At 51.6% G+C, this 24,083-nt stretch overlaps 2 protein-coding genes across 5 annotated transcripts in view; one reads left to right on the top strand and one right to left on the bottom strand.

The window, feature by feature from the left end:
• AGO2 (argonaute RISC catalytic component 2) overlaps positions 1-11,899 on the top strand; it is a 94,657-nt gene extending 82,758 nt beyond the window's left edge. For all 3 annotated transcript variants that reach the window (XM_066379575.1, XM_066379576.1, XM_066379574.1), the window contains one exon: positions 255-11,899. In XM_066379575.1, coding sequence (XP_066235672.1) covers positions 255-363 — 109 coding nt within the window. In that variant the 3' untranslated portion in view covers positions 364-11,899. The remainder of the gene's footprint in view (positions 1-254) is intronic.
• Positions 11,900-13,246: 1,347 nt separating this feature from the next.
• On the bottom strand, positions 13,247-17,126 carry CHRAC1 (chromatin accessibility complex subunit 1). 2 transcript variants are annotated; one of them, XM_066379573.1, is made up of 4 exons: positions 16,893-17,126; positions 15,303-15,429; positions 14,354-14,505; positions 13,247-14,272 (listed from the first exon to the last, which is right to left on the bottom strand). In XM_066379573.1, exons 1-3 carry the CDS (start codon positions 17,037-17,039, stop codon positions 14,387-14,389), a joined length of 393 nt encoding a protein of 130 aa, XP_066235670.1. In that variant the 5' UTR covers positions 17,040-17,126; the 3' UTR covers positions 13,247-14,272; positions 14,354-14,386. The 2 variants fall into 2 exon arrangements, with proteins under 2 accessions (XP_066235670.1, XP_066235669.1); XM_066379572.1 differs by having other exon boundaries at positions 13,247-14,505.
• Positions 17,127-24,083: the final 6,957 nt, after the last annotated feature.

Raw genomic sequence — 24,083 nt, 5'->3', positions numbered from 1 at the left:
GAGTGGCAGGCCTTTTCTCACCGGAGGTCATGATGGTGGTTTCTGAAACGGGCTCTGGCAGCTGCTTTTTCAAAGTGGGAAGCAGTGGCTGGGGTCCGCTGTGGCCTGTTTGCCCCAACGCCAGCACCTTCGCTGCCGCTTGCTAGCTGGGCGGCCAGCTTCGGGTGTCTGGTGCGTGGCCCTGACCTCGCTGCCAGGGTGCTGCCTCGTGCTGCATCCAAGGCTGCACTCTCTGTGTCCCCCTGTCCCCGCAGTGCTGAAGGAAGCCATACCTCCGGGCAGAGTAACGGCCGCGACCATCAGGCGCTGGCCAAGGCCGTCCAGGTCCACCAGGACACGCTGCGCACCATGTACTTTGCTTGACGTGTGGTCGTGTTGACGACTGTGTGCCGAGTTGGATTCACATGAGACCAGCTACACTCAGACCAACAGCCGCCCAGCCCTTCCGTGACAGCCAGCATTCAACACGAGACATCACTGATTTCCGTAGATCTCCATTTTCCAGAATGCCTTCCGTCCCAGATTTCAAACTTGGATTTTGAACTGCAGACCTGTATGAGACCCCATTGTCGTAGGAAATATGGTTTGCCAAAATCTATGAGCTGCTTACTAAAATAAGAGTCCCTTGTTTCCTAAAAATCTCCTAAAAGCAGTCTTATGAACTCAGGGCTTTAAAACATTTTTAATTTATTTGGTCATTCGATTTTACTTGTTTTTAACACATGATTCTATGTGAAATTGATGGGCTCAAACTAGCTGTGAACGTTCTCTGAGGACGAGAAAGCAACACAAAACAATTGTGGTTTTAAAGCCTTGACCATCCTGATGTTCACTAAAGTCTGTCTCGCAGCGACACTCGTGTGCTCCTGACTTGGCTCACACGGCTCTTCGGGACCCGAGGGCAGGTGGCCGTGCCCGGGCCCCCGTGGGGCCTCGTCCCGCCACGGCCGCCTCGCACGCGGCTCGAGAGGAGCGGCGGTGACACGGCAGGGGGCCACACGCGTTTACAACATTTCTAGGTCCAGAGAGATTGGCAGACAAGTGCCATTTTAATAAAAATTTATTAAAAAAGAAAAAAAAAGAAAAAAGACAATAATATGCCGACAGTCTAATCATTCAGATTTGTCCTATCGGACTGTGACATTTTATTTTCCAAAGTTTCTAAAGAATACGGGTCTGTGGCGATAAATACAGTACAATCCTTTTTTCACTGTTATATGTCTTTAATGTAAGAGAGAAAGAAAATATATATATCTGGTTTGCAGTATTAATGTGATAGCTAGATGCTGTTTTTCATTTTATTGACTACGGGGTGCTTCTTGTGATCTGTTCAGCCTATCAAGCGTGTTCTGGAGCCTGGAGCCTGGACCGCCTCTTGTGGTTCTCAGTGCTTAAGTACAGGAGTATGCAATTGACTTACTGTGACGCAGCAACCCGCCCCCCCCCCAGTGTAGACCGGCGCCTGTACCTTTGTGGGGGGTGGGGACCAGGTGTGCGTGCAGCTGCACTCGCCGCCCTTTCTGCCTCCTCGTCCCGTGTGTCGCTCAGCCGATTAAGCACAAATGGAATGTATGTGTCCTTCTGTTCCCAGGAAGCCAGTCCACGTGCCTCCGAGCGTGCTCCTCTCTGCGTGTGATTCTGTGTGACAAGTCTCGTAGGATCTATGCACTGAAACACGTTAGAGAGCCATCGGGTGGGGGACTCCGGGCTGGGCGTGAGGCCAGCGGTCAGCGACGGGGCCCTGCCCTCGGAAGCCAGCGCAAGGGCCAAGCCCCTCCCGCTGGGACCTGCCCTCAGGGCTCGGCCGTGGGTTTGCCAAGCTAGACAGCATTGCACTAAGAGTGATACCATGGACAACTTGGAAAGGGTCACAACAGGCAGCCCTGTCTGTGCTGAGCGGGCTTTTTGTCCGCGTAGGCAGTGTTTACTAAGAGTCAAGTCCACGTTCATTGTAGAGACTCGAGGAAGGAGAGGAACCTTCCCCGCCCCCCACCCCCACCCCCCACCCGTGCTGCTCTGTGCTCTGTAGGCTTCCTGTCTGTGCTGACGGACACTCCCCAGCCGGCCAGACACTTACCTCTCTGATGCCGTGGTGGACGACGGTCTCGACGGGGGCGCCTCTGCTGGAGTGAGCGCCCACCTGTCTCCTTGTCCCTACTCCGCGGAGCAGAGGGGCCAGGGAGCCGGCCACAGGCGCAGCCCTCGTGGACACCTGGCCTGGATTCTGGTGGCAGTGACGAAGCGTGACTGGTCCTTGTTAAGCTGTCTACTCAGAGTGGTGTGTGTGTGTGTGCGTCTGTGTGTGCATGTGGGTGTCTCATTAATGGCATTCGTCTCTTCTTGCTGTATCTACTTTCTGTCTTCTTAAATGGCAGAAGCCTGTGCTCTAAGAAATGTCGCAGTTCCCTGTGGTTTCATTGGCAAGTGGCACTTTCTCCTGTGTTCAGAAGGACGCCGGTTACACTCTTTGCTTAGATAGCCGGGAGCCTCCAAGCTGAGGAGGGAATCTTCACTAATACACTCTTAAATTAGGTTGGTTTTCAGCCATTCTTAAGGTCATCTTCAAACTGGGTGTCCCGAAGGTGTGTCTTTCTAGCACGCATGACAGGATCTCGGTGGGAGGGCGACTGTGGTGGCAGGGAAAATGCAGGGTCCCAGGTCTCGCTGCGAACCTCCTGGTCCGGGGCTGCCTGAGGTCTGAGACACACACACACACACCCCCCGCCCGCCAGTCTAGAGCTTTCTGGAGAGGGCTTTTCCCTCGAGTGTGGAGGGCCCAGCGGGATGGAACTCCTTGGCGACAGAGGGAGACGTTTTCTAAGCTAAACCCTAGAATAGATTGCAGGCAGGCTGGCAGAAAACTAGACCTAAATTTTTTAAAACATTTTATTTTGAAGGCAGAGTTTTCTTTTCGGTGGGCCAAAGGACTTTGTGAAAGGTACTTTCTACATAGCCCCCCGCTTGTTCTGTGAAACTTTGCATACTGAAGGCATCGACCAACCACACGTCTCCCTCTGGGTCGGCCGCGCGCCTCTGTACGCGTCTGATGGTTCCGAATTCGAATGGCCGTAGGTACACTCTCTCAGGTAAATAACAGATTTCCCAAATTTCTACCGGTCCCCTCCCCCCCGTCCCGTTATTAGGATAAATTTTGAGTTCTGATGGCGTAAGACCTCACAGTGCAGTAGAACCAGTCCAGGCCCGGTTCATTTGGAAGCCAGAAGGGGGCCCCTCGCTGTCCCCTTGAGGGCTACCTTAGGCCCGGGCCAAGGAGGGGCTCCTGCATTTGGCGGCTGACTCCCCCACCCCTACTGTTAGTAAGGTGTGCCTTGCTTGAAGCAAACTGAATGTGAAGATGAAATGATGATGTAGAAATTGGGATTCATATCAAAGAGAAACTGGGATTTTTCTCATCTCTTTAAAAGAGCTCTCTCTCGCAATTAGATTCTTCTCTTGGTCCTCGTCATAGTATATTTTAAAATATTCACTCTGGGGAAAATCAGTCTATTCCCATCCCTCCACCACTACCCGCTGCATTGGACGAGTTCCCACACTAGAGAACCTGGAGGAAGCCGTCCAAGTCGCCATTTTGCAGAAGAGCCCTTTGGTGACGCTAGGCCTTCATGCCGTTATTGTACTATAAGCTGTATTTCCCTAGCTCAGATAAATTCGGTAAAACTGAGAATGGCTATCCTCTTAGAAAGGGATGGTTTTATCTTGTTTTGGGTTCAGGTTTTCTGTTTTGAAAAGTCCTCACACATACACTTGACTCACTGGATACTTACATGGGAGGGTCTGCCTTTTCTTACTAAGATTATGTTGCTTTTTGGAATTGTCCTCACACTCCCTCAAGTAAATGTTCTCCTTGATGTGAACCACAGACGACCATTGGCCGGGGCCTGGCCCCAAGAGGGGACTGTCAGAATCGAGTGACATCTGTGCTGTTCGGGGTTGGCCGAGAGTGCCTCTATCCCTGACGGCCCCTGGTTACTGAGTGCTGGCTAGAAAAGAGGACTTGAGTTCAGTCCCTCCAGCGGGTAGGGCAGGTGGGGGTCATTGGTGTTGTATTATGTGTTGTTCTTATTGTTGTTAAATTCAAATGTTGCTATTTATTTTTGCTTTTCCGCTCTGGTTTGATTTGGCCGGTGGATAGTCCAGTGCATGTGGTACCTGACAGATAGGGTGGAGACTATTTTCCCCAGCTTTTTATAAATTGCCTAATGCCTACCTTCAGGTTTGCTGGATGATTTATTTTTGAAAGCCACAAATGTAATTTTTCTGGATGAATTGTTTTTTCTTATAGATGCAGCATTGTAGTTTTACATTGGTCTGTGGGGTGGTTTAAATATTATTTTTGCAAGGCCGTTTTCTCAGTCAAATTATATATTTGATACAATATGTGAAGGGTGGACGAGCCAAGCGTCATGCAGTTGGGACACCAGACTGTCCCCAGGAGGCCTGCGGGGCTGGGACAGCTTCTCTGCCCAATGCCATGGAAGCACTTGGCTTGCCTCCCCGGAGCTGTTAGGATGTGGGGGTAGTTCTTAATGGGACTTTGAGCTGTTGGACAGTTAAAAGGATTTTCATGGGCATTTTTCCTATACCTAAGGCAGTTCCATTAGGAGGAACTTTAGAAGTTGACATAATCCCGACAGTGGACAATCCCGGCGGCCCAGACAAGCCATAGAAATTTCCCTGTGACCTCTGACTCATCTCTCCTCCACGCTCACGAGAAGAGGAATGTACAATGGCCAGAAACTTCCTCAGTGTGCGTACGCCTCACTTTCAAGAATGCAACTCATTTTATTTATATTTTAAATCCTTCCCCAAGGTAACTGAGAATATTCCCTCTTGCTTCAGCTGCTGTGACGTTTTTCAGTGTAGACACCGCACACACGTGTGACTTTGTGTCATGGGGTTGTCCAAGTCCCACACACATGCTGACTTTTTTTTTTTTTTTTTTTTTTTTTGGTATAAGGCAAATTTTCAACTCAAAATAATTGCACTGATTTTGACAACATCCTTTTGAATTATGTCCAACCTTGCACCTGCTGTACTTGTTTAGTGATTGTAAATAGGGTTAGGGTTAGCAGAGGTGACACAAATGCACACATTGCTTTGTTTTTAGTGGCACTGTCACGTTCTTCAGTATTACGTGTTGCGAGTTGTGGACTTGGTTCTGTGCTGTAGCCTTGTGTCTGCTGACCATTTATGAAGGACAAATTAGCCTCTTTCCTCGTGTTCCTAAAAGGCCGTTTGTAATCTGTAGAAAGGAGTGTGTGTTCGTTCTCCTTGAGGTCGGAAGATTGAATCCTAAGAGGATTACTTGTCAATCCTCGGAACACTCTTGTGGCTTATTTTAAGTCTCTGGTTTTTTTTTTCCACAACCCCCGAAAGCATTTTCCCCTGGCCCCGCCCAGCGTCTGACGGGCTCGGTGGTGAGCCACTCGTGTGGCCCATGTTCGGAGAGTACAAGCACCCCCTGCTTCTCCTCGGCCAGCTCCCGTTTTAAATGCATGGGGCCACTGTTGTGTCAAAACCAGCGCTGTTTCTCTAGTCTGTGGTTTTCGCTAGCTTAGTCGTGTTTGCTCCAACCCCCAGTGTGCGACCGTTCGCGGTCACCCGGGTAAGGGTGACAGGCACGCCGGTGCTGCCACGGGGCCCTCACTTGATGCTTTTCTGGGTACGTCTGCCATGTTACTGTCCTCAGTGAATGTACTGGCTTAGCCAAAACACTACAGAAAGTGGTTTCTGAATACCTTGTCGTTAACAAAAAAGAAATGCAGAAAAAGGCTACCTCTGAATTCTTTGTAGGTTCATATTCGCTCTTATGTGTAGGTACCCACCCTGAAAATAACCAAAATGTTGCCCGAATAAACTGAATTGTGAACATCTCTCTGTACCGTGCTGGCTTGAACATTTGTGTGCCATACTGTGACCCCCGCGGTGGGCAGGCGTCTCCGCGTGGGCCGTGCGGGAACTGGCCCGCTGTCCTGGCTCCTCACTTCCTGTCCCGCGGAAGGAAGCCCTGTCCTGAGCTTTTACTTCCCTGGGCTTGGAAACGGCTCCCTCTAACCCCTCCTCCCTTCTTCCACCCTCTGTGAACTCACCACGCTGTGTGGCCACCCACTCTGCCGCAAGTCACACACATTTAAAGCAGCTCTAAGGTTTGAACCATAGTACAGGCACAGCTGACCTTTGACCTTGAACCTTTTAAGCACTCCCTGCTTAAAACTGATCTGAGGTTCCCAAGCAGAATGTCCAGTTCAAGTCCACGGCGCTATGTTCGAAAGGAACATGGGGAGTTAGGACTTCCCACGCCCTGGGTCCTCCGATGCCAGCTCAGCGGAAGCCTGCCCTGGGCGTCGGCCAGGACTCTGAGTGCCCCTGAGCGATCTGTCCCTGTGCTGTGGAGACGTCCTCGCCCCGCCCTGCGGCGGGCCAGCCCTCACCCTCTGCCTCCTCGCTCCTGTCTTCTCTCTGGCTTCCGTGTGTGCTCCCCCTCGGCAGGTCCCCACTTGCTCTGAGGGACTCCCTTGGTTGCTCTTATGTCCTGGAGGGACAGGCAGGTGGTTTTGCAGTGACAGGGCGTCTGGGTGCGTGGAGGGAAGTTCTGCTCTCCTACTGGACGCCCACTGGCTTTAGAGCAGAGAGTTCCGATCACCTCACGGCATGGGAGTAGCTGCCTGTCCCCTCACTGTTTGAGGGGTGATCCTCCTCCAGCTACCTGGCGTGCTTGAACTCCGAAAGAGCTAAGTGTCCTTTGTGGTCTGTCGTTCTGCTGGGACGCTGCCCGCCCCAGGGCACCTGGGTGTGTGGCGCCAGTGCCCGTGTGTCTGCTGGCTGTCCGGGGCTGCTGGGACGCTGCCCGCCCCAGGGCACCTGGGTGTGTGGCGCCAGTGCCCGTGTGTCTGCTGGCTGTCCGGGGCTGCTTGGGTCCTCTGGGCTGGCCTCACTTTCAGCCAGGACCCCGTCTGGGGTGTTTGAGGAGTCACTGCTCGGTTCCGTAATGGGGACCGATGAACTCGGGTCTGCCCGTCAGCCGCTTGTCTCAGCGCATGTCTCCAGAATCCAGAGGTGGGTCTAACCCGCCACATTTACTTTCATGAAAGATGGTTCAGAGAGGAGAATTGAAGGTCACTGGTGCTTTTGTTAACTTTTCTGTCTTACTGGTTGATGGGGAAAATCCTAGACTACTGGGATCCGGAAATCCTCTGGGATGGTGTGATCCGAGGGTTGAGTCCTTCCCTTGCCCCGCCCCCTTCCTATGGGTGGAGGGGCTGAATCAGCTACTTTCTTCAAGCCCCCTGGATTTAAGCAGTGCAGAGTTAAAGCTGAAACACCAAATATTAACTCTTCCCCTCAAGTGACTGCAGGAGTTAGCTGTGGATGCCAGCCTCACTCAGCACCCTCCGAGTCTTCAAGGGCCTGCCCGTCACGGGGTGACCCCAAGAGCAGCCCACACCACCAGGCTGGGTGGGGACAACCCTGACGGGTGGCAGGAGGCAGGCCCCTCCGGTCTCTATCAGGACTAGACCACGCGTGTCCTGGAAGACCCAGTCCCAGCCTCTGTGCCTTTCAAGTCAGGTCCACAGTGTCCTTGCAGAACCACACCGGGCCGCATTTCCATTGGGCGGTAAGCCTGGACCGTCCCCCAAGTCAGCCATCCACCTTCTGCCTTCAGCGCTGCTTCCGCTCCTGAGCTCCCGACGTGGTGGACTGCCGTGCCCGTGCGTGCCGTCTCGTGTCAGAAAACGTGATGTTCCCATCGCGTGATCTCTCCCGGGCCCCGGCCAAGGCCTCCCCTGCAGAGATCCCAGGGAGACCTTAGCCTGGCTCTGACCACGACCATAAGCAAAGCCTGGTGGTTTTGTTCAGTCACTCTCAACGCGTGGTTAGTGTTTTGGAACCAGACCTTTTTCCGAGGAGTTGGAATCTTTCTTTGTGAAACGTGTGTGGAGCCCTCAGCTGTAAGGTGTTATCCGATCCTGCTGTCCTGGCCGTGGAAAGGTTCCGCTAGTGTTGCTTGTGACGTACGGGAGACTGCTTGCTTGAGTGTGGCTGTCAGCTTGGGCCGTGCACACAGGACTCCAGCTTGGACACACCTACAATGCAATGTGTAGCTCTCGCTGCTCCTGGCCAGGTAGTGAGCACTTTCTTGGCTGATGATCTAATTAAAAACCACCCTTCCCTGTGGTGATCTTACAGGTTTGAAGCGGGGGAGATAATCTGATGTTACTTCCCAGTGTATAGACAAGCCGCCTTGATGGCTTCTCTTGGCCCGCCCCTCACCCAGAGCCCCTCCCCTCCGTTCTCAGCGGCACTGGCCTCGCCCCCAGCGGAGGCGCTGGCTGCAGGGGGGACGACACATCCGAAGTTTGGGTTCCTCTTCAAAGCCAAATACGCACCTGACTAAAAGCCTGGAAGTTTGTAGTTTAGCACTAAATTTGAAATTTGAGTCCTGAGTTTGATAGTGGCTTTAATGTAGTTGTTGAAGGTATGAACTCATGTTTTATAACTGTAGAGGCAAGTGAGTTTTTACTTTTTAAAAAGTTTTAAGAGAATAATTGTTCGTTTCTGTGCAGCAAAGTGGCTCATTACTCATTAAATACAAGAAAAGAATGTAGTGTCTAAATCCAGAATTTTCTTACCTCTGGTACACTTCAGATTACTTAACCTAATATGTATTGAGGGGTTTGAACCCTGAGTTTTATCAGCTTTTCTAGTTTTATTTTATTTTTATAAAATAATTGAAAAAGAACCAAAAATGAATTCAAAAAGTTCCCTAGATAGATCTTACCCCTTCTTAATCCCCCCACACACACACACACACAATAAAACACTTTAAGAAAACATTTTGAATCAAAATGTATTACGACCATTTAAAGTTTACTCTTTTCTAAGCCGAGCAGCTGCAAGGGCCTCGCTGCAGGTGGTTTCCGCGTCCCGTCTGTGAGCACGCTTCGCGCCTGCGTGTGTCTGCCTGACCACGACGTCTTGTACTTGCAGTGGGAACCGTGCAGTGCTGTTTTGTAAATCGACAGTTTCTGTATAAGCTAGTATTTATAGCCGTTGGCCTCTCTATAACTTTTCATTGGCTCCATGAATTGTAAACTTTATTATAAAATCGTAGGACCCGGTCAACACAACTCGGAGGCTTCCTGTCCTTGTCTTGAGTTTACTTGCCTTCCTGTGTGTCTGGAGGATGTCCCATGCTTGCATGATGCCAGGTGGCGATGCCACTTTAAATTAAGCCTTAATCAGATGTCCAATTTTTCAGTTTGAGTATGCAAAAATATTAGGCAGAGTGAGTTTAAACTGTCCAGATCAAGATGCGATGCCATCCTTCAGCAAGTCTTTTCTCCAGAGTTACAAAGGGAAACTAAGCGATACACCTCTCTCTCTCTCTCTCTCTCTCTGGCTGTTGCCATCGTTTGATGAAGATGGACCATTGTGCATTTCTGTGGCAGTCAGTCAAAAAAAGACCTGTTCTTGAAAGTCTTGAGGCTTTTTCAGGGTTGTTTTGAAATGTTTGGAACTTTTTTCCCCCTCCAGTCTGAGATGGATTTATGGCTGACGAAGGGTGTGATCTGGGCATAAGTCTTACCTGCAAACTTGCTCGTGTTCTAAGCTTGCTTCAGGCAGTGCCAGCGCCGTCACTTCTGCGTATAGATGATTACGTGGGTTTTTGTTTTTATGAAAGTATCTTCAATTTAGGCATAAAATGGAGGGGACCCAGCTTTCTTTTACAATGTGGATCTACCTCAGTTAAATAGTTGGGTGCTATTTACTAAGTCTGTCAAATTAAATTGGAGAACGTAACCAAACAGTGAGAGATAACTCCACATGAAGCTTGAAATCCTCATTTCCGTTTATTTAATAATATTTTTATTTATTTTTGTGCCTTTTGTGTTGAATCCTGATGCATTGGGGGGGGGGAATCAGTATAAAATGAAATATATTAAAGGGGGGGGAAGCCCAATTGGCCCTGATATTTGATAATTCCCCCCTCCCCCTCACCGAGCCGGCCGCTAACATATACTGGAATCCCAACTGCCTTCTTGTGAAAAGACAAAAAAAAAAAAAAAAAAGTCCAAGAGAAAGTTTATTAACCATTTTACAAACAAATTCCATACTCTTCTATGCACATATTTATAGCTGTCACTTCCTTTTCTGTGCCAACGAGGGGCCGCCAAAAACAACTCACGTGTCCTCTTTGTCCTTGCTTTTTTGTTGTTGTTGCTTTTTTCTTTTTTGCCATTTGGGCCCCTCTCCCTCTGGCATATAGTTTATTTCAGAAGCAGCAAACGGACTGTTGTCAGTGTCATCTCTCCTGACTTGGCGCAGGAGTTAGCGAGGCGGACAGAGGGAGGGGGTCTGTACGCAGCAGCAGCAGCAGCAGCAGCAGCCACCCCTGGGTGTCCTCACCGTAGGGAAGCTTTCTAGCAGGTGAGAAATGAGAGGACTCTGACGACACTCCGTGCTTTTCTATTCGGCAGTGTACAATTCTAGACTTTTCCTACTACGGCGATCTTTTTTAACTTAATCCTTTGGAGTAACGCAATATTTTGGAGTCTTAAGAATCTGATTTTCTACCAATTTAAGAAATAAAAATTCGGGATCTTTCCTGTAGTCTATATATAGTTTTACTATTTTAAAAAGATCTCTGAATTTTACAAGAGAACCAACATTCCTTAGTGGCAAAACATTGAAAAGTTGATTTGGGAGGCTTTTTGCTGCAGGGTCTCGGAATTAACGGGATGGTTCTAGTTTGATGTTTTCGTTTGAAACTCCTGTCAGGTGGACCCTTACGCTGTGTTTTGTAAAGCGCGAACCATCCTTTTTAGCGTGCTGCATCTAAGGATGGACCTTGTTGCACTTTCTCAATAATAATAAATGCCCTATGATTGGCTCACCAGGAAGCATTTTGTTTTTTTACCTAACAAGAGTACTTTGGGGCAGGTGGTTCAATTTATATAGGTACCTCAAGAAAAAGAACCTGAATATGCTGCATTTTGTTTCTTTAGCTTTTATATGTAGCATTTTGTTTTGCTCTTATTATTTTGTTTAGATATATGCTTTTTGGAACCCAGTAGATCCTTGAAAGAAATTTTGAAATTACCCTTGTGAGGGATACAGTATCGTTTTGTTTTTGTTTTCTTTTTTTTAACTTCAGTATCTGGTTCAAAGGTTGCCCACCAGTACACTAACACGTTACCAGACACACCGGAGGAAAAGGGCGCCGTGTGTGTCCGACAACAGTGTCCCGAGCCTCTCTGTTCATGCTGCTTTCGTGACTCTTTCTCCACGCCACCGGGCGTCGGGTAACTCATCGCTAAGGTCACACGTCCACATCGTGGCATCCTAAATGTTTTCAACACCAGACCTCACACAGTTGCCATTAAGTAGCATGACCCTAAAGGAGTCACTGGCCTTAGGCAGCAGGTCAGTCTGGTCTCCCCGGAGAGCCAGTCTCCCCAACTCTCTCTTCCCCAGCACTCGCCCTAAACTGAACGGAGGGGGAGTGGTCCCGATTGACAAAAGGTAAACTGGTGAAGAAAGCTGACGGCCGAGGCACTGAGCACCTCTTGTCATGTTTAAGCTTCGCTGGGTCCTTTCGAGTTTGTTTTACAGCTTACTAGGTTAAGTAGTTTGCACTATTTTTGCAATAAATTCATGGAAACCCTAACAGTTATTTGTTTTGTTTCTTACTGTGTGTATATAAACTAATACTGAAAGTTTGGCATAGTGTTGTTTTTTTTCACCTCCTTACATAACCTTTAACATGCACAGAATGCTGTAAATCTGATAAAATATGATGTGAATGATATTTTATAAAGTTATTTTGTATGGTGTCAATTTTGTTTTGCCTCATAGTATGTCAGCAAAAAAAATAAAATAAAATTCTCTGTATTTACAGCTGCTTCTCCCAGGGGTCTTCAATTCCTCTCACGTTTATCTGGGCACCTCCTTCTGCCCAGGTAGAGATGCTAGGCTTCCAAGGTGGGAGCAGTGATAGAAGTCTAGGCTCGTATTCTGCAAGCCTTGGCCCTATTTCTTGAACCGGTGTCCTCAGCGAAGCCGGGCACTGCCGTCTCATTGGGGATGAAAACCACAGGAGTGGGCCGGACGGCAGGAGAACAGAGGGCTCTGGGACGAGGCGGGGGCCCCTATGTGAGCAGCCATGAGAAAGGACGCAGGAAGAAACCGTTCAGCTCGGCCCCAGCAGGTGCAAAGCCCTGAGCTCCAGGGTGTGTGGGACTCGGCCCCGAGCCTGTCTAGGCTCCCACCCTGGCTGCGGCTCCATGCTGGTGCCGCTCGGAGTCCCCTGGTGGCCGCGCCAGGCTGCTCTGACTTCTGTGCACACTAAGACGAGGGGTGTTGGGACAATAAGGAGGGCTGGGCTAAGAAAAGCAAACACTGGCTGAAAATACTGACAATGTACGTTGTTGCTAGAGCAGGCCAAGGTTCACTGTACATAAATGTGCACAGGGCTGTGTCTGTCATCATCAAGACAGGATGACCGTTCACCTGGGGACTGGATAACCCAGCAGTGCAGCCAGGCTGTGGAGCCCTCTTCAGCGGGGAAGAGGGACGCATGTGGACATCCGCGACCCCATGGCGGATCCCAAAGGCAGGATGCTGACCGTAAGGGCCAGCCTCACAGGCTGCACACTAGGGTTTCACTCACGTGTCACTGGGAAGACGGGTGAGCAAGCCTTGGGCGTGCGCCTGCTGTGTTTCTGTGTGGCCTATAAGATCAGAATGGGTTTTACATTCTTAAATGTTTGAAAACATAAAAAGTAGACCCATGAAAACGACACAAAATTCAAATATCAGTGTCCACATATACTTTTCTTGAAATATAGCCACGCCTGTTCCTTTCGGTACTATCCATGGCTGCTTCTGTACAATGGCAGGGTTGAGTGGTTGTGACAGATTATAGAGCCCACACAACCTAAAATAGTTTCTACGTGGCCCGTTTCATAAAGTGCTGCCCCCTGCTTTGGGGCAAAGGAGAGGCCCGTGCCTGCCGGGGCGGAGGAGGTTCCGTGGCTGCCGGGGAGGAGGGGAGCCCCGTGGCTGCGTGGCCGAGGAGAGCCCCGGGGCTGTCAGGGGCGAGGACAGGAATGAGTCTGGCCTCTGACAGCGGGGAAGCTTTGTGGAAGGTGATAAAACCATCCTATCTTCATTATGGTGATTACAGGGCTGCATTTGTCCAAACTCAAAACTGTACACCAAATAGTGGATTTAAAAATTTTATTTTTAAAAACAAGACACAGAAAACATCAGTGGGTGCCCAGGAGCAGGGAGTACAGGAGCGTATCAGGGATCATGGAACTGATCGTTTGCTCACACAACCAAGACTGAACATAATGCTGGATGTAGATAACTCAAAAGAAAAAAAGATTAAAGGATAAAGAGTCAAAAATTTACCCAACGTGAAAAAACACAGGGCTTACGGTTTTCTTTTGTGGCTAGTAAAAACAACGACTACAGGTGCATGGAAGAGAATAGTAAGTGAGATAGCTCTTCAATACACAACATGTTCTAAAACTTCTTTTTAAGAAAAGTATGCTTGTGTAGAGGGACTACGATTTTTCTTTTTGGGTTTAGGATCTGACCTGAAAATTTTCTCTGGGAATAAAAGTGCTAGAAATGCTCACTTTTGAATTTCACAAAAGTCTCAATAAGCAAGGCATTAGATAATAGTCTAAAATTAGGTCTACAGAGCATTTTACTGTAAAAATACATACAACTTTTAATTTTAAAAATGTTAAGTCTTTATACTTAAAAATGCAGTATTTGAACAAATACTCAAATTTTATTAAAATTCAAAAATACAAATGTAACATAGTACATACAACGTAACATAACATAAACTACATGTTTAGCTAAAACTGGATCTAGTTTTTATATAACTGATATTTAGCTCTTCAAAATCTATCTGTAAAAATTTTTTTTTAAAGTGAAGGAAAAATTTTCCCCCATTTATTTCTTGACTTTAGAGAAAGGGGGAGGGGTAGAGAGAGAAACACTGACCTGTTGGTCCGCCCATCCGTGCACCCACTGGTTGCTTCTTACATGTGCCCTGACCAGAGACTGAACTCACAACCTTGGTGTATGGGCACAATGCTCTAACCAAATGAGCTACCTGGCCAGCGCTGAAAATTTTTTTTTATATTGTGACTCTGACAACTTTCCTTTTGCCTATTTAGGTGCATCAGATGCTCTATCTCAGCCAGGAAAGAAGACAGTGTATTTGAAGTCTCTGAAAAGGAAAGAGACTAAAGTCACACAGAGTTGTGCTTACATCAGAGCAATGGTGCTAAGCCAGGAGGAGGGTCCTCACCAGGCTGACTTTTAAAAGCATTTCTTTGCGGGGTTAGGATTCTGCTTCACCATCCTCACTTCCATCATTGTCGTCATTCTGCGCCTGGTCTTCTTCCCTCTTCTCCAGCATTTTCAGGTACTTACTAGCTAATATCTTCTTTGGTAGTATATCTTTAAAACATAAAGCTAACATTAGCAGTTGATTATGGCAGACCATGAATACAGACACACACATTTCAAAATGGACTAGTTCCTGCTCTGACCTCCAGAATAGGTTCCAAAACAGGTCAAAACCAGACTAGCGTTCTCTCTGGGCGGTCTCCGGAGGCATGGGGGAGACCTGTTTCCATCTCACTGAGTGCAAACCATGTGCTGCTGTGTGTTGTTAACCCTGTGACAGACCCACCACCTGCCCTGAGAGGGCTGGCTGGCCCCAGGGGGTAGAATTAGCTCTTTGCAGCCATGGCCCACACAGCCTGTTTCTGTGTCTGTGTCTGGGGCCAAGCAGACCAGCCCCCAGTTTTGCCTTCAGTGGCAGGGAGGCGTCTGCGGGACTGGGGCTCCTGCTGGGCCCACTAGTCAGCCAGACACCCTGGTGCAGGTTGTTGACCTCATTATCGCTCTCGGTGAGCCACGTGACAAACATCCTCAATAGACAAAACTGCCAGGTCATGGTCAATTCTGCCAGCTAGAGAAAGGAGCAAGATGTTTATTTCCGTGAAAGCAGGGGAGAAGAGCTGTAAATTACTAAGCATTTTTAAAATTGATTTTAGAGAGGAAGAGAGGGAGAAACATCCACTTATCATTCCGCTATTACTAAAGCATTCACTGGTTGATTCTTGTACGTGCCCTGAGGAGGGATCAAACCCACAACCTTGGCACATGGATGCCGACCCGGCCAGGGCCACTAAGTACTTCTTTTTTTTTTCTACGCATTTTTTAACCAGAACGTTTCAAAGACTAAGTACCTGCAAGAAACTGAAAAGTTTCCGATTCCTCCGCGGTGTGTGATAAATCGTTGTAAGTCAGTGCTTTCTTTTCTTTCCCACTGCCGTGTCTGTAGGAGTAGGTTGCTAGATACTGAACAAAGAGTTCCTGAAACAAATGAAAAAGGTAAAATCAAAGGTGTGCTTTGCAAACTTACCATCGAACTTACATTTTTAAATTGCATTAAGTTTCCACGCTTGCAAATTATCTTGGTTTCTCAAATTACAGGAAACCACTAGGAGAAAGGAGAAATAAGTCAGAAAGAAACTAAGAGGTAGTATCCAAGTCGGTGGGGGAAGCAGGCATTTCCCTAAGGTTTTAGATTTTTACCTTGAGAAAAAACGAGAAAACTAAACAATGAATCACACGTTTGATGATCAATCTGTACAGAAAAAAAAAGTCCAAGAGACCATTCAGAAATTCTGTTTGGCTCAGGAGTACTTTGTCGTAGGTGGGTCGCCTACAAATAAGTCAACAACCGGAAGCTGAGAATCAACCACGTTTCCTATTTTGCCCGAACACCTTCCCTAAACCAACAGCCTGCACGGAGCCTCTCTCTTGAACTCCATGTAGTGCGGTTGGACGGAGACTAACGAACAGCCTGCTGCACAAACCAATCTTAGTTCCTCAGTTCTTACTGAACCCAGGCGGGCCGGGAAACACAAGCGCCCCAACATCCCATGCTGAACGGGCCATCCTTCCCCGATTCTAAGAGAGCATGGCTCGGGCACAAAGCAGGCAGGACATCCGCGGCTTCCCACTTCCCTTAGCTCGGGTCTGTCCCGACACAGTGGAGGGACACTGCGTGCTGAACGAGGAGGAGCTGGACCACGCGATCTGCGGGAAAGCTCCAGCCACGGAGGCTGCATGCCGCGGAGCCACGGCCCAGCGTGGGCACAGGAAGGGCCCTGGCCTGCCGCCGTCGAGCCCAATCAGAACCCAACCAGGAGACACGGCTCTTTTCTCCTAGGAGGGTCTATCTAGTACACAGGGCCAGAACGCTCCGGTCCCCGGAATCAGGACTTCGAGTCCGGGGACGTCCTGCGAGGACACCGGGGACAGGTGGGGTGAACCCGCGGCTCCACGGGCCCTCGAGCCTCGTGTGACAGCGCTGGGCCCTCGCCGGGCCGTCTGGGGAACTGCAGCCCCGAAACCAAGAAATAGGACGAAAGCGAGAAGGGCACGTTCCAGGGTCCTGGGTACCGTGACGCGGCTGGAGGAGGCACAGGAGGCACAGGGGGCCAGAGGGCCGGTACGCGTCGTTGCCCTGGAGACCACCCGCGCGAGGGCAGGCGGGAGCGCGGCGCGGGGTGGGCGGGGCGAGCGGCGCGCGAAGGAGGACGGGAGCCGCGCGGGGAGGGCGGGGCAGAGGGAGACGGGCAGGCGGGGGCTGGGCGCGCGGGTGGAGGGGAAGCGAGGCGGGTCGCGGGCGGGCGCGCACGCGTGAACTCGCCACGGGGAGGAGCCGCCAGCGCGCGGGCCCGGGGGGCCTACGCAGCGCGACCGGTCCCGACGGCTCCCCCACCCCCGCGCCCCGCTTCTCACTTCACCCCGGGCGGCGTCTGCCTCACCGTGGCCTTAGCCGTGAGCACGAGCGCCTCCTGGTTGATGCTGGACACCTCGGGGGAGCTCTTCATGATGACCCGGATGCGGGACAGGGGCAGCAACACGAGGCGCTGCTCCCCGCACTTGTCTCTGCCCACGGCCACGTCCGCCATCTTTGTGCCCTTCCCCCACGGCGGCGGCAGCAGCCGGGACCCGCCGCGAGGTGGCCGGCCAACTCGGTCGGCGCGGGAGCGGCGTCCCGCTGCCCCGTGGGAGTTGTAGTGCTGAGGAGGCGCGTCGGCGGCGGGGGCAGGCTGCCGCTCTTCCGGGGACAAACTACAAGTCCCATGATGCTCCGCGCGCCCCGCGGCTGCGCACCTGGAGCCCGGGGCGCCAGAGGGAGCGCCGCGAGGCGGGGGTTGGGCTGCTGGCGGAGTGGTGGGCACGCTGTCCCCTGGCAGGGGTAGCAGCAGGAACCCGAGGGAGAGTGGAGCTGCCCAGAGGAGGTGGACAGTGATAAGAGTTCTTCCGGGAGGCGAGGACAGGTGTCACCCTCTGTTCTTGTCACTCAGTGTGTACTCGGTGACCTGGCTGTTGGGTCTGGCGATGCAGTAAGTGGGTAGGAAGGAGCTCTTTCTTGAAGCCAGCATTCCGGAGGGAAGACAGGAAAAAGACGGGCAAGCAGACAGGGTACTGACATACCGTGGAGGAAAGTACAGCAGGGTAGACGGTGCAGAGGAACAGCGGACTGTTTTATCCGGAGTGGTGGAGAGGAAACCAGTTCTGGCATCTGAGAAGGCACTTCCCTGGAAGAAGAAACAACGAGTGCAAAGGCCCTGGGGCAGGAGCTTTTCAGGGAAGCTCAAAAAGACCTGGTGTGGAACCAAGTGTGCCGCCCAGATGTGGGAGTTGAGGACTGAGAGCTGTCCTGTTGGTTTTTATTATAAAAGATGGGAAGAGGCCCTGGCCGGTTGGCTCAGCGGTGGAGCGTCGGCCGGGCGTGCGGGGGACTCGGGTTCGATTCCCGGCCAGGGCACATAGAAGAAGCGCCCATTTGCTTCTCCACCCCCCCCCCCCCTTCCTCTCTGTCTCTCTCTTCCCCTCCCGCAGCCAAGGCTCCATTGGAGCAAAGATGGCCTGGGCGCTGGGGATGGCTCCTTGGCCTCTGCCCCAGGCGCTGGAGTGGCTCTGGTCGCCGCAGAGCGACGCCCCGGAGGGGCAGAGTGTCGCCCCCTGGTGGGTGTGCCAGGTGGATCCCGGTCAGGCGCATGCGGGAGTCTGTCTGACTGTCTCTCCCCGTTTCCAGCTTCAGAAAAGTACAAGAAAAAAAAGGGAAGAGGTTAAAAGATATGAAAGGGATGATGGGACTTGTCTTAAGCTTTAAAAGAATCCCTCTGGCTGTGACTGTAAATAGACGGGGGAGGGAGGTCTGTGTTGGAAGGGAAGCAAGGTAGGTGATTTTTTGTGATGAATAGGATATTGGTGTGACTAGGGGGACTTGCTAGGAAAAGAATGGTAGGGTTTCCCTGGGGTCCAGGTCAGGTACGGCCTGTGCACCGTGGAATTCTTTCTGAATGAGTCAGGCGGCCCTGGGGAGAGTCAGGTGGACCCACGTGGGTGAGTGAATGGTGGCCATGTGCCGAGACCGGGAACACTGGAAGGCAATGGCACAGAGGTTTGGCTTGGAGCGAACTAAGTTTCATTTCCCTTCCAGACACCAGTGGTAGTCCTGAGTGACCAAGTGGCTATTCCAGCCTGGACTTCAACCTGGGGCAGTGAATGTAAAAGCCACCGTCACCTAGGTGGCAGTTAAAACCATGGACCTGGATGAGCGTGTCTAGGAGGAAGGTGTAGATAGAGTGGAGAGATTGAAGGACCAGGTCTTGAGGTCATCCAAGATTTCAAGATGGAAAAGAGAAGGAAAACCCCGCCTAGGAGACTGGGAAGAAGTGGCCGCTGAGGGAGAGGAGATAGGGTGTCCATAAAGCCCATCGAAGAAATTTTTTTCTGAAAGGAGAAACTGATGAACTGGGTTGAAAACTGCAGAGAGGTCAAGTAAGATGACTCCCACTTGCTAGCAGTGTGAGCCCAGGCAAAGCAAGCGCTCTCTCTGAACCACCATCCCCCTTTGCGGATAGGGGGAGAGTCACACCGTCTCCGGTTGGTGTGAGATGTGAGAGTGCCTGGCATCTGAAGATAAGAGTTCCCTCCCTGTCAGTGGGACTCCGCCCGGCTCTGCCAAACCCTCCATTCTCTGTGAACCTGCAGTGTTCCTGCTCAAGGTCTTGTCAGCCCAAATCAGCTGACTTCAGGTTCATATGCAAAGAGTTTGGAAAATTCAAAGTACCTGTTTTAACTTTTCTGATTTCAATTCTGTCAATCACTTAGATAATGACTACAAAAATAAAATACACCGCTGTAGAGCGTGTTTCTACAAGCTTAATGGGTTCTGAAAATGGCTGCTCTTCAGTCTGCCTGAGGGGACCCACGGCCAGGGTTCAGATAGTCCAGCTTACTGACGTTTGTAGTAGAAAAGGCCTGACGTCTGCCTCCAGCACAGGGACCCAGCGATCACAGTGCCTGCGCTGTGCCCCCGCTCTAGAAAGTGGAGGCGAGAGTGCAAGGACAGTGCCGTCCTCACCGCTGTGACGCCAGGGCTTGGCCCAAATAATGGCATGAAATACAAGCCAGACACTGTTAGGCACAAAGGTACAGCCACGAGCCGGACAGCTACGGTCCCTGTTCTCACAGAGCTTACTTTCAAATACAGAAAAGTAAAATCTCCAATGGTAAGTGCTGTGAAAAAAAGAAACTGGGATGATAGAGTAGCTCCCCCGCAAAGTGTTATTTAAACCCAGATCTGAAGAAGGGCAAGGCGCAGCCGCGCAGGAAGGCTGGGCAAAGTGGCGGGCGCCCGCCTGAGGAGGAAGATGCTTTTACAAATTGTACCACCAGGCCAGTGTGGCTGGGCCTCCGTGAGTGAGGCAGAGGACCGGGGAGAGGTGCTTAGCGAGGCAGGTGGGCCTGCGCCGGCAGGCAGGTAAGAAGTGTGACTTCTGAGAGCAGTGGAGAGCCAGGGAGTTCTGAAGTAAGGGGGGGACCCCACTGAAAAGCCCACCTGCTGCCCTGTGATGACTCACGGGCCCTGTGCAGAGCAGAGGCAGCAGGTGCAGCCTCAGCACTCCTCTGCGAGTGGGGAAGCCCTTGGCGCTCACGAAAGGCAAGAGCAAGAAACGACTCGGCCAACACCCACCTCACAGAGGGGCCTTGGTCCACACGAGTAACGAGCTGCGTCGTTGGCGGTTTTTAAAGTTTTTAGATGTTTTGGTTCTCTGGCTGGTGATTGAGTTCTATAAGGTTGGCCGTTCTCGGCATGTCTGGAGCGGGCTGGGTTGAGCGTGGGAAAGAACCAGCGGGGACAGCATCTGAGGAGTGAGGAGAGCCCAGAGCATTCAGGAGAAGGGACGAGAAGATAAGGTCAGGAGGCAGGCAGGGTATTGACACTCAGTCATTTTGAGAAGTACAGAGAGGGGCAGAAAAGGAAATCTTTAGAAAGGAGGGGAACTGCTTACCATTAAAAAATAAAAAGGCCTGACTAGGCAGTGGTGCAGTGGATAGAGCGTTGGACGCAGAGGGCCCAGGTTCGAACACCTGAGGTCGCCGGTTTGAGCGTGGGCTCGTCCGCCTTATGCATAGGCTCACCAGCTTGAGCGTGGGGTCGCTGGCTTGAGCATTAGACATGACCCCATGGTGGCTGGCTTGAGCAAAGGGTCACTTGCTCTGCAGGAGCCCCCTGGTCCAGGCACATATGAGAAAGCAATCAATGAACAACTAAGGTGCCTCAAGGAAGAACGGATGCTTCTCATCTCCCTTCCTGCCGGTCTGTCCCTGCCTGTCCCTCTCTCTGTCTTTTGTCACACACAAAAAATGAAACCAGCCTCAAACCTGAAACGGGAGAATGAGCCTCTGATCCTTGGGAGCGTGGCTGCACTGGACAGAGCACAGTGAGCTCCTACGTCGTCCTGGTAGCACTGCTGCCCATCCGCCCAGTTTGCCTTCCCGGCCCCGGGAAACGTGTGCTGGTTATTTCTGGTGCCCGTGTGGCTCTCCTTGCCCCTGCTGTATCTGTCCCGGGGCAAACTGCACCTCCGGGAACCCCCGCCAGCTGACTTCCCAGGTTCTGCCCATGGGAAAGTGGTGGGACACGCAGTGGGACGGGAGGAACAACCTAGTTTATCGGCTGGGGTGGAGGCTTGGGGGGCACAAGTGACAGTTTGAGCAGCGTCGCCCTCTCTGGCTTTCTGCCCAGCAGCAGTCTCTCACAGAGGCCGGTGTGGGCTCCCGGCTTCCACACCAGGGGCAGTGCCAGCTTGCGGACCTGGGTCCCATCTCCCTGTCCCTGTCCCTCTCACTCAGACCACCTTTTCCCTCGTGCCCCGCAGCTCTCCCGACACCCTTCACCTCAGTTCTTGGCATCAAGTCCCTTCCTGTGTGAAACATCTCAATGCTTTCTGCTTCCTGCTTTCCTGATGGCATCCTAAGGCTTACATACAGAGGCCCAGGACACACGCCCAGAGGAATGGGACTCGGGCGCTGATTGCAGAGCGAGCTGGTACACACAGTTGCCTCAGTTCTCACTCGGGGGTGCCTGGGTCACGTGCCCACTGAAGGGAAGGCTGGCTGTTGTGAGCGGCCCTCCTGGTGGGAATGGAGCCATGGGGCATGCTGCTTCTAAAGGCACTGGAGAGACTTCAGACAGAAAACTGGAGGCTCGGGGCTTTATACTCTCAGAGCAGCCAGGTCCTGCCTGCCTGGCCCTCAGAGATACCTTATCTTTTGTAGCCTCGAGGCTGGCAGGGTTACAGACAGGTCAGACCTACCTGTGATCCTGCCTCATGGATGATGACAAGATAAATGGAAGTCACACCTTCACTGGGTCTTTTCTGTGAAGTTAGGCTATTACTTGGGAAGTGTGGGGATTAGAATGGGGATAGTTGGGAGAATACAAGCAAATTGAGAACCGAACCCACCCCCCATCCCTGTGAGCCTCTGTGTCGGTGGAAGAGCACCCCCGGCCCCCACCCCACCCATCTGAGGAGGTGACTGCACCTGCTTGAAGTCCTTTTCTTTTTGTATTTTTTTAAATTTTTTATTCATTTTTTTTTTTAGAGAGGAGAGAGAAAGGGAGAGAGAGAGACAGAGAGGGAGAAAGACAGAGAGAGAAGATGGGGAGGAGCTGGAGGCATCAACTCCCATGTGTGCCTTGACCTGGCAAGCCCAGGGTTTTGAACCAGCAGCCTCAGCATTTCCAGGTCGATGCTTTATCCACTGCACCACTACAGGTCAGGCTTTTTTTTGTATTTTTCTGAAGCTGGAAACGAGGAGGTAGTCAGACAGACTCCCGCATGCGCCCGACCGGGATCCACCCGGCATGACCACCAGGGGGCGATGCTCTGCCCATCTGGGGCGTCGCTCTGTTGCAACCAGAGCCATTCTAGTGCCTGAGGCAGAGGCCAAGGAGCCATCCTCAGCGCCCGGGCCAACTTTGCTCCAGTGGGGCCTTGGCTGCAGGAGGGGAAGAGAGACAGAGAGGAGGAGAGGGGGAGGGGTGGAGAAGCAGATGGGCGCTTCTCCTGTGTGCCCTGGCCGGGAATCGAACCTGGGACTCCTGCATGCCAGGCTGATGCTCTACCACTGAGCTAACCTGCCGGGGCCTTGAAGTCCTTTTTATCATCTCACTTGGGGTGCTTACCTGGCAAGGGGATGCTGGGCCTTCTCGAGACCTGTCCCCTTCAATTCCAATCCTAGTTGCAGTCAGACCCCAGTGTGCCCCAGGAAAGCAATCGCACAGCCCAGCGGAGGAGGTGGTGACACTGAAAAGAGCAGCGGGGTCTCCGTGTGTTTCCTCAGATGAAGCAGAGATGTGGGAGTGGACTCTGGTGCAGCGTCGAAGCGCGTCCTTGGGCAGGCTGAGTTGATCAGTGTAGCGGACTTGGACATGCTGGGTTCAGCATGGCAGCTCCAGCAGCCAGAATCCGTCTGCCTAGTTGAGCTGGCGGAGAGAGAATTGGAGTGTCCCGCGCTGGGGGCCCTCTAACCTTTAGACGCCACGTGAGCCGGCTCTGAGTGTGCGGCTCTGTCTGGCCCAGTCACCGGGTCACCCCACAGAGCTAGGCTGTCTGGGGATCAGGAGTCCTGACAGGTCCTCCGCGCAGTCACAGCACAGACTCCAAGGGGTTCGGAGTAAAGATGTGTTCTCTTCTGCAGAGAACAGAACTGCTGTCCACTTGAACAGTGGCTTCAGATTTGCCCCTGGACACTGAGAAACCACATGCCAGACCACAAGACCCAGACGAGTGTGTGGCCTGGGATGGGTTATGGGGTGAGATTTAAGGTGGAAGAGTAGCGGGTTAGGTAATAACCAGTAACTGCCAAAGTTCCCACACTTCTAGCTTGAAGTGTGGGACAGTGAGACATCGCTGATCCACATGACATCGTGGCAGAACTGGCTCATCCCTAACTGAGTCACATGCTCTGGGCTTTGCCACAGGCCCCACCACTCCCTAGCACTCACCTGCCTGCTTCATCCACTTCCACTACCCGCTCGGCCCCTGCGGGCACTTGAGTTTGTGTGACCCCTGCTGTAGGACACTGTTTTAGAGTGGTCTGTTTGCTCAGAAATTCCTCCCTCTGGGCTAGCACCTAGCCCGGATTTGGCACATAAAGTATAAAGAAGGAAAAAGGAGCACATCAGAATGTCCAGGCCAGCATGTTGCTCGTGCATATAAAGCTCCAGGCGAAAAACATAGCCTCTCTGTCCCTTCTCCAAGAGGAGGAATAACCCCCGTTGAAGTGAATTTGGGATGGAATTGGGAAAGAAGCCTTTTGAGAGCTGAAGCTACATCTCATTAGCTTTGCATGGCTCGAAGTGCTTAGTAAATATTTAGTAATGGTAATGATGATCATTTAGCTCAGTAGAGTATAATTATACAAGTGAAAATATGATTTTGCCAGGCTGTCATTACAGATAAAATGGCCCGAGTACAGGGATAATGAGGGGCAGACCCGAGCCCACCGCCGTGACGGCTGCCAGGAGGCCAGCAGCTTACGTCACGGTCACAGTCACAGGTCTGCCTTGACTGGAGGCAGGGGCGAGGGGCGGTCTGGGTCGCCGAGGGGAGAGAGTGGGCCAGGATGGGGTCCTAGGAAGTCATCGG

The sequence above is a fragment of the Saccopteryx leptura genome, chromosome 3, assembly GCF_036850995.1.
Source record: "Saccopteryx leptura isolate mSacLep1 chromosome 3, mSacLep1_pri_phased_curated, whole genome shotgun sequence".
Classification (NCBI taxonomy): Eukaryota; Metazoa; Chordata; class Mammalia; order Chiroptera; family Emballonuridae; genus Saccopteryx; species Saccopteryx leptura.
This window is presented reverse-complemented; position numbering and strand designations above follow the sequence as displayed.

What these genes read in the sequence shown, in the direction of transcription:
- CHRAC1 (XM_066379572.1), bottom strand. Translation starts at nt 17,039, where the DNA reads ATGGCGGACGTGGCCGTGGGCAGAGACAAGTGCGGGGAGCAGCGCCTC. An exon ending in TGCTCACGGCTAAGGCCACG is followed by an intron (nt 15,430 to 16,892) that starts GTGAGGCAGACG and finishes CATTTGTTTCAG; the next exon opens with GAACTCTTTGTTCAGTATCT. An exon ending in AACTTTTCAGTTTCTTGCAG is followed by an intron (nt 14,506 to 15,302) that starts GTACTTAGTCTT and finishes TATGTTTTAAAG; the next exon opens with ATATACTACCAAAGAAGATA.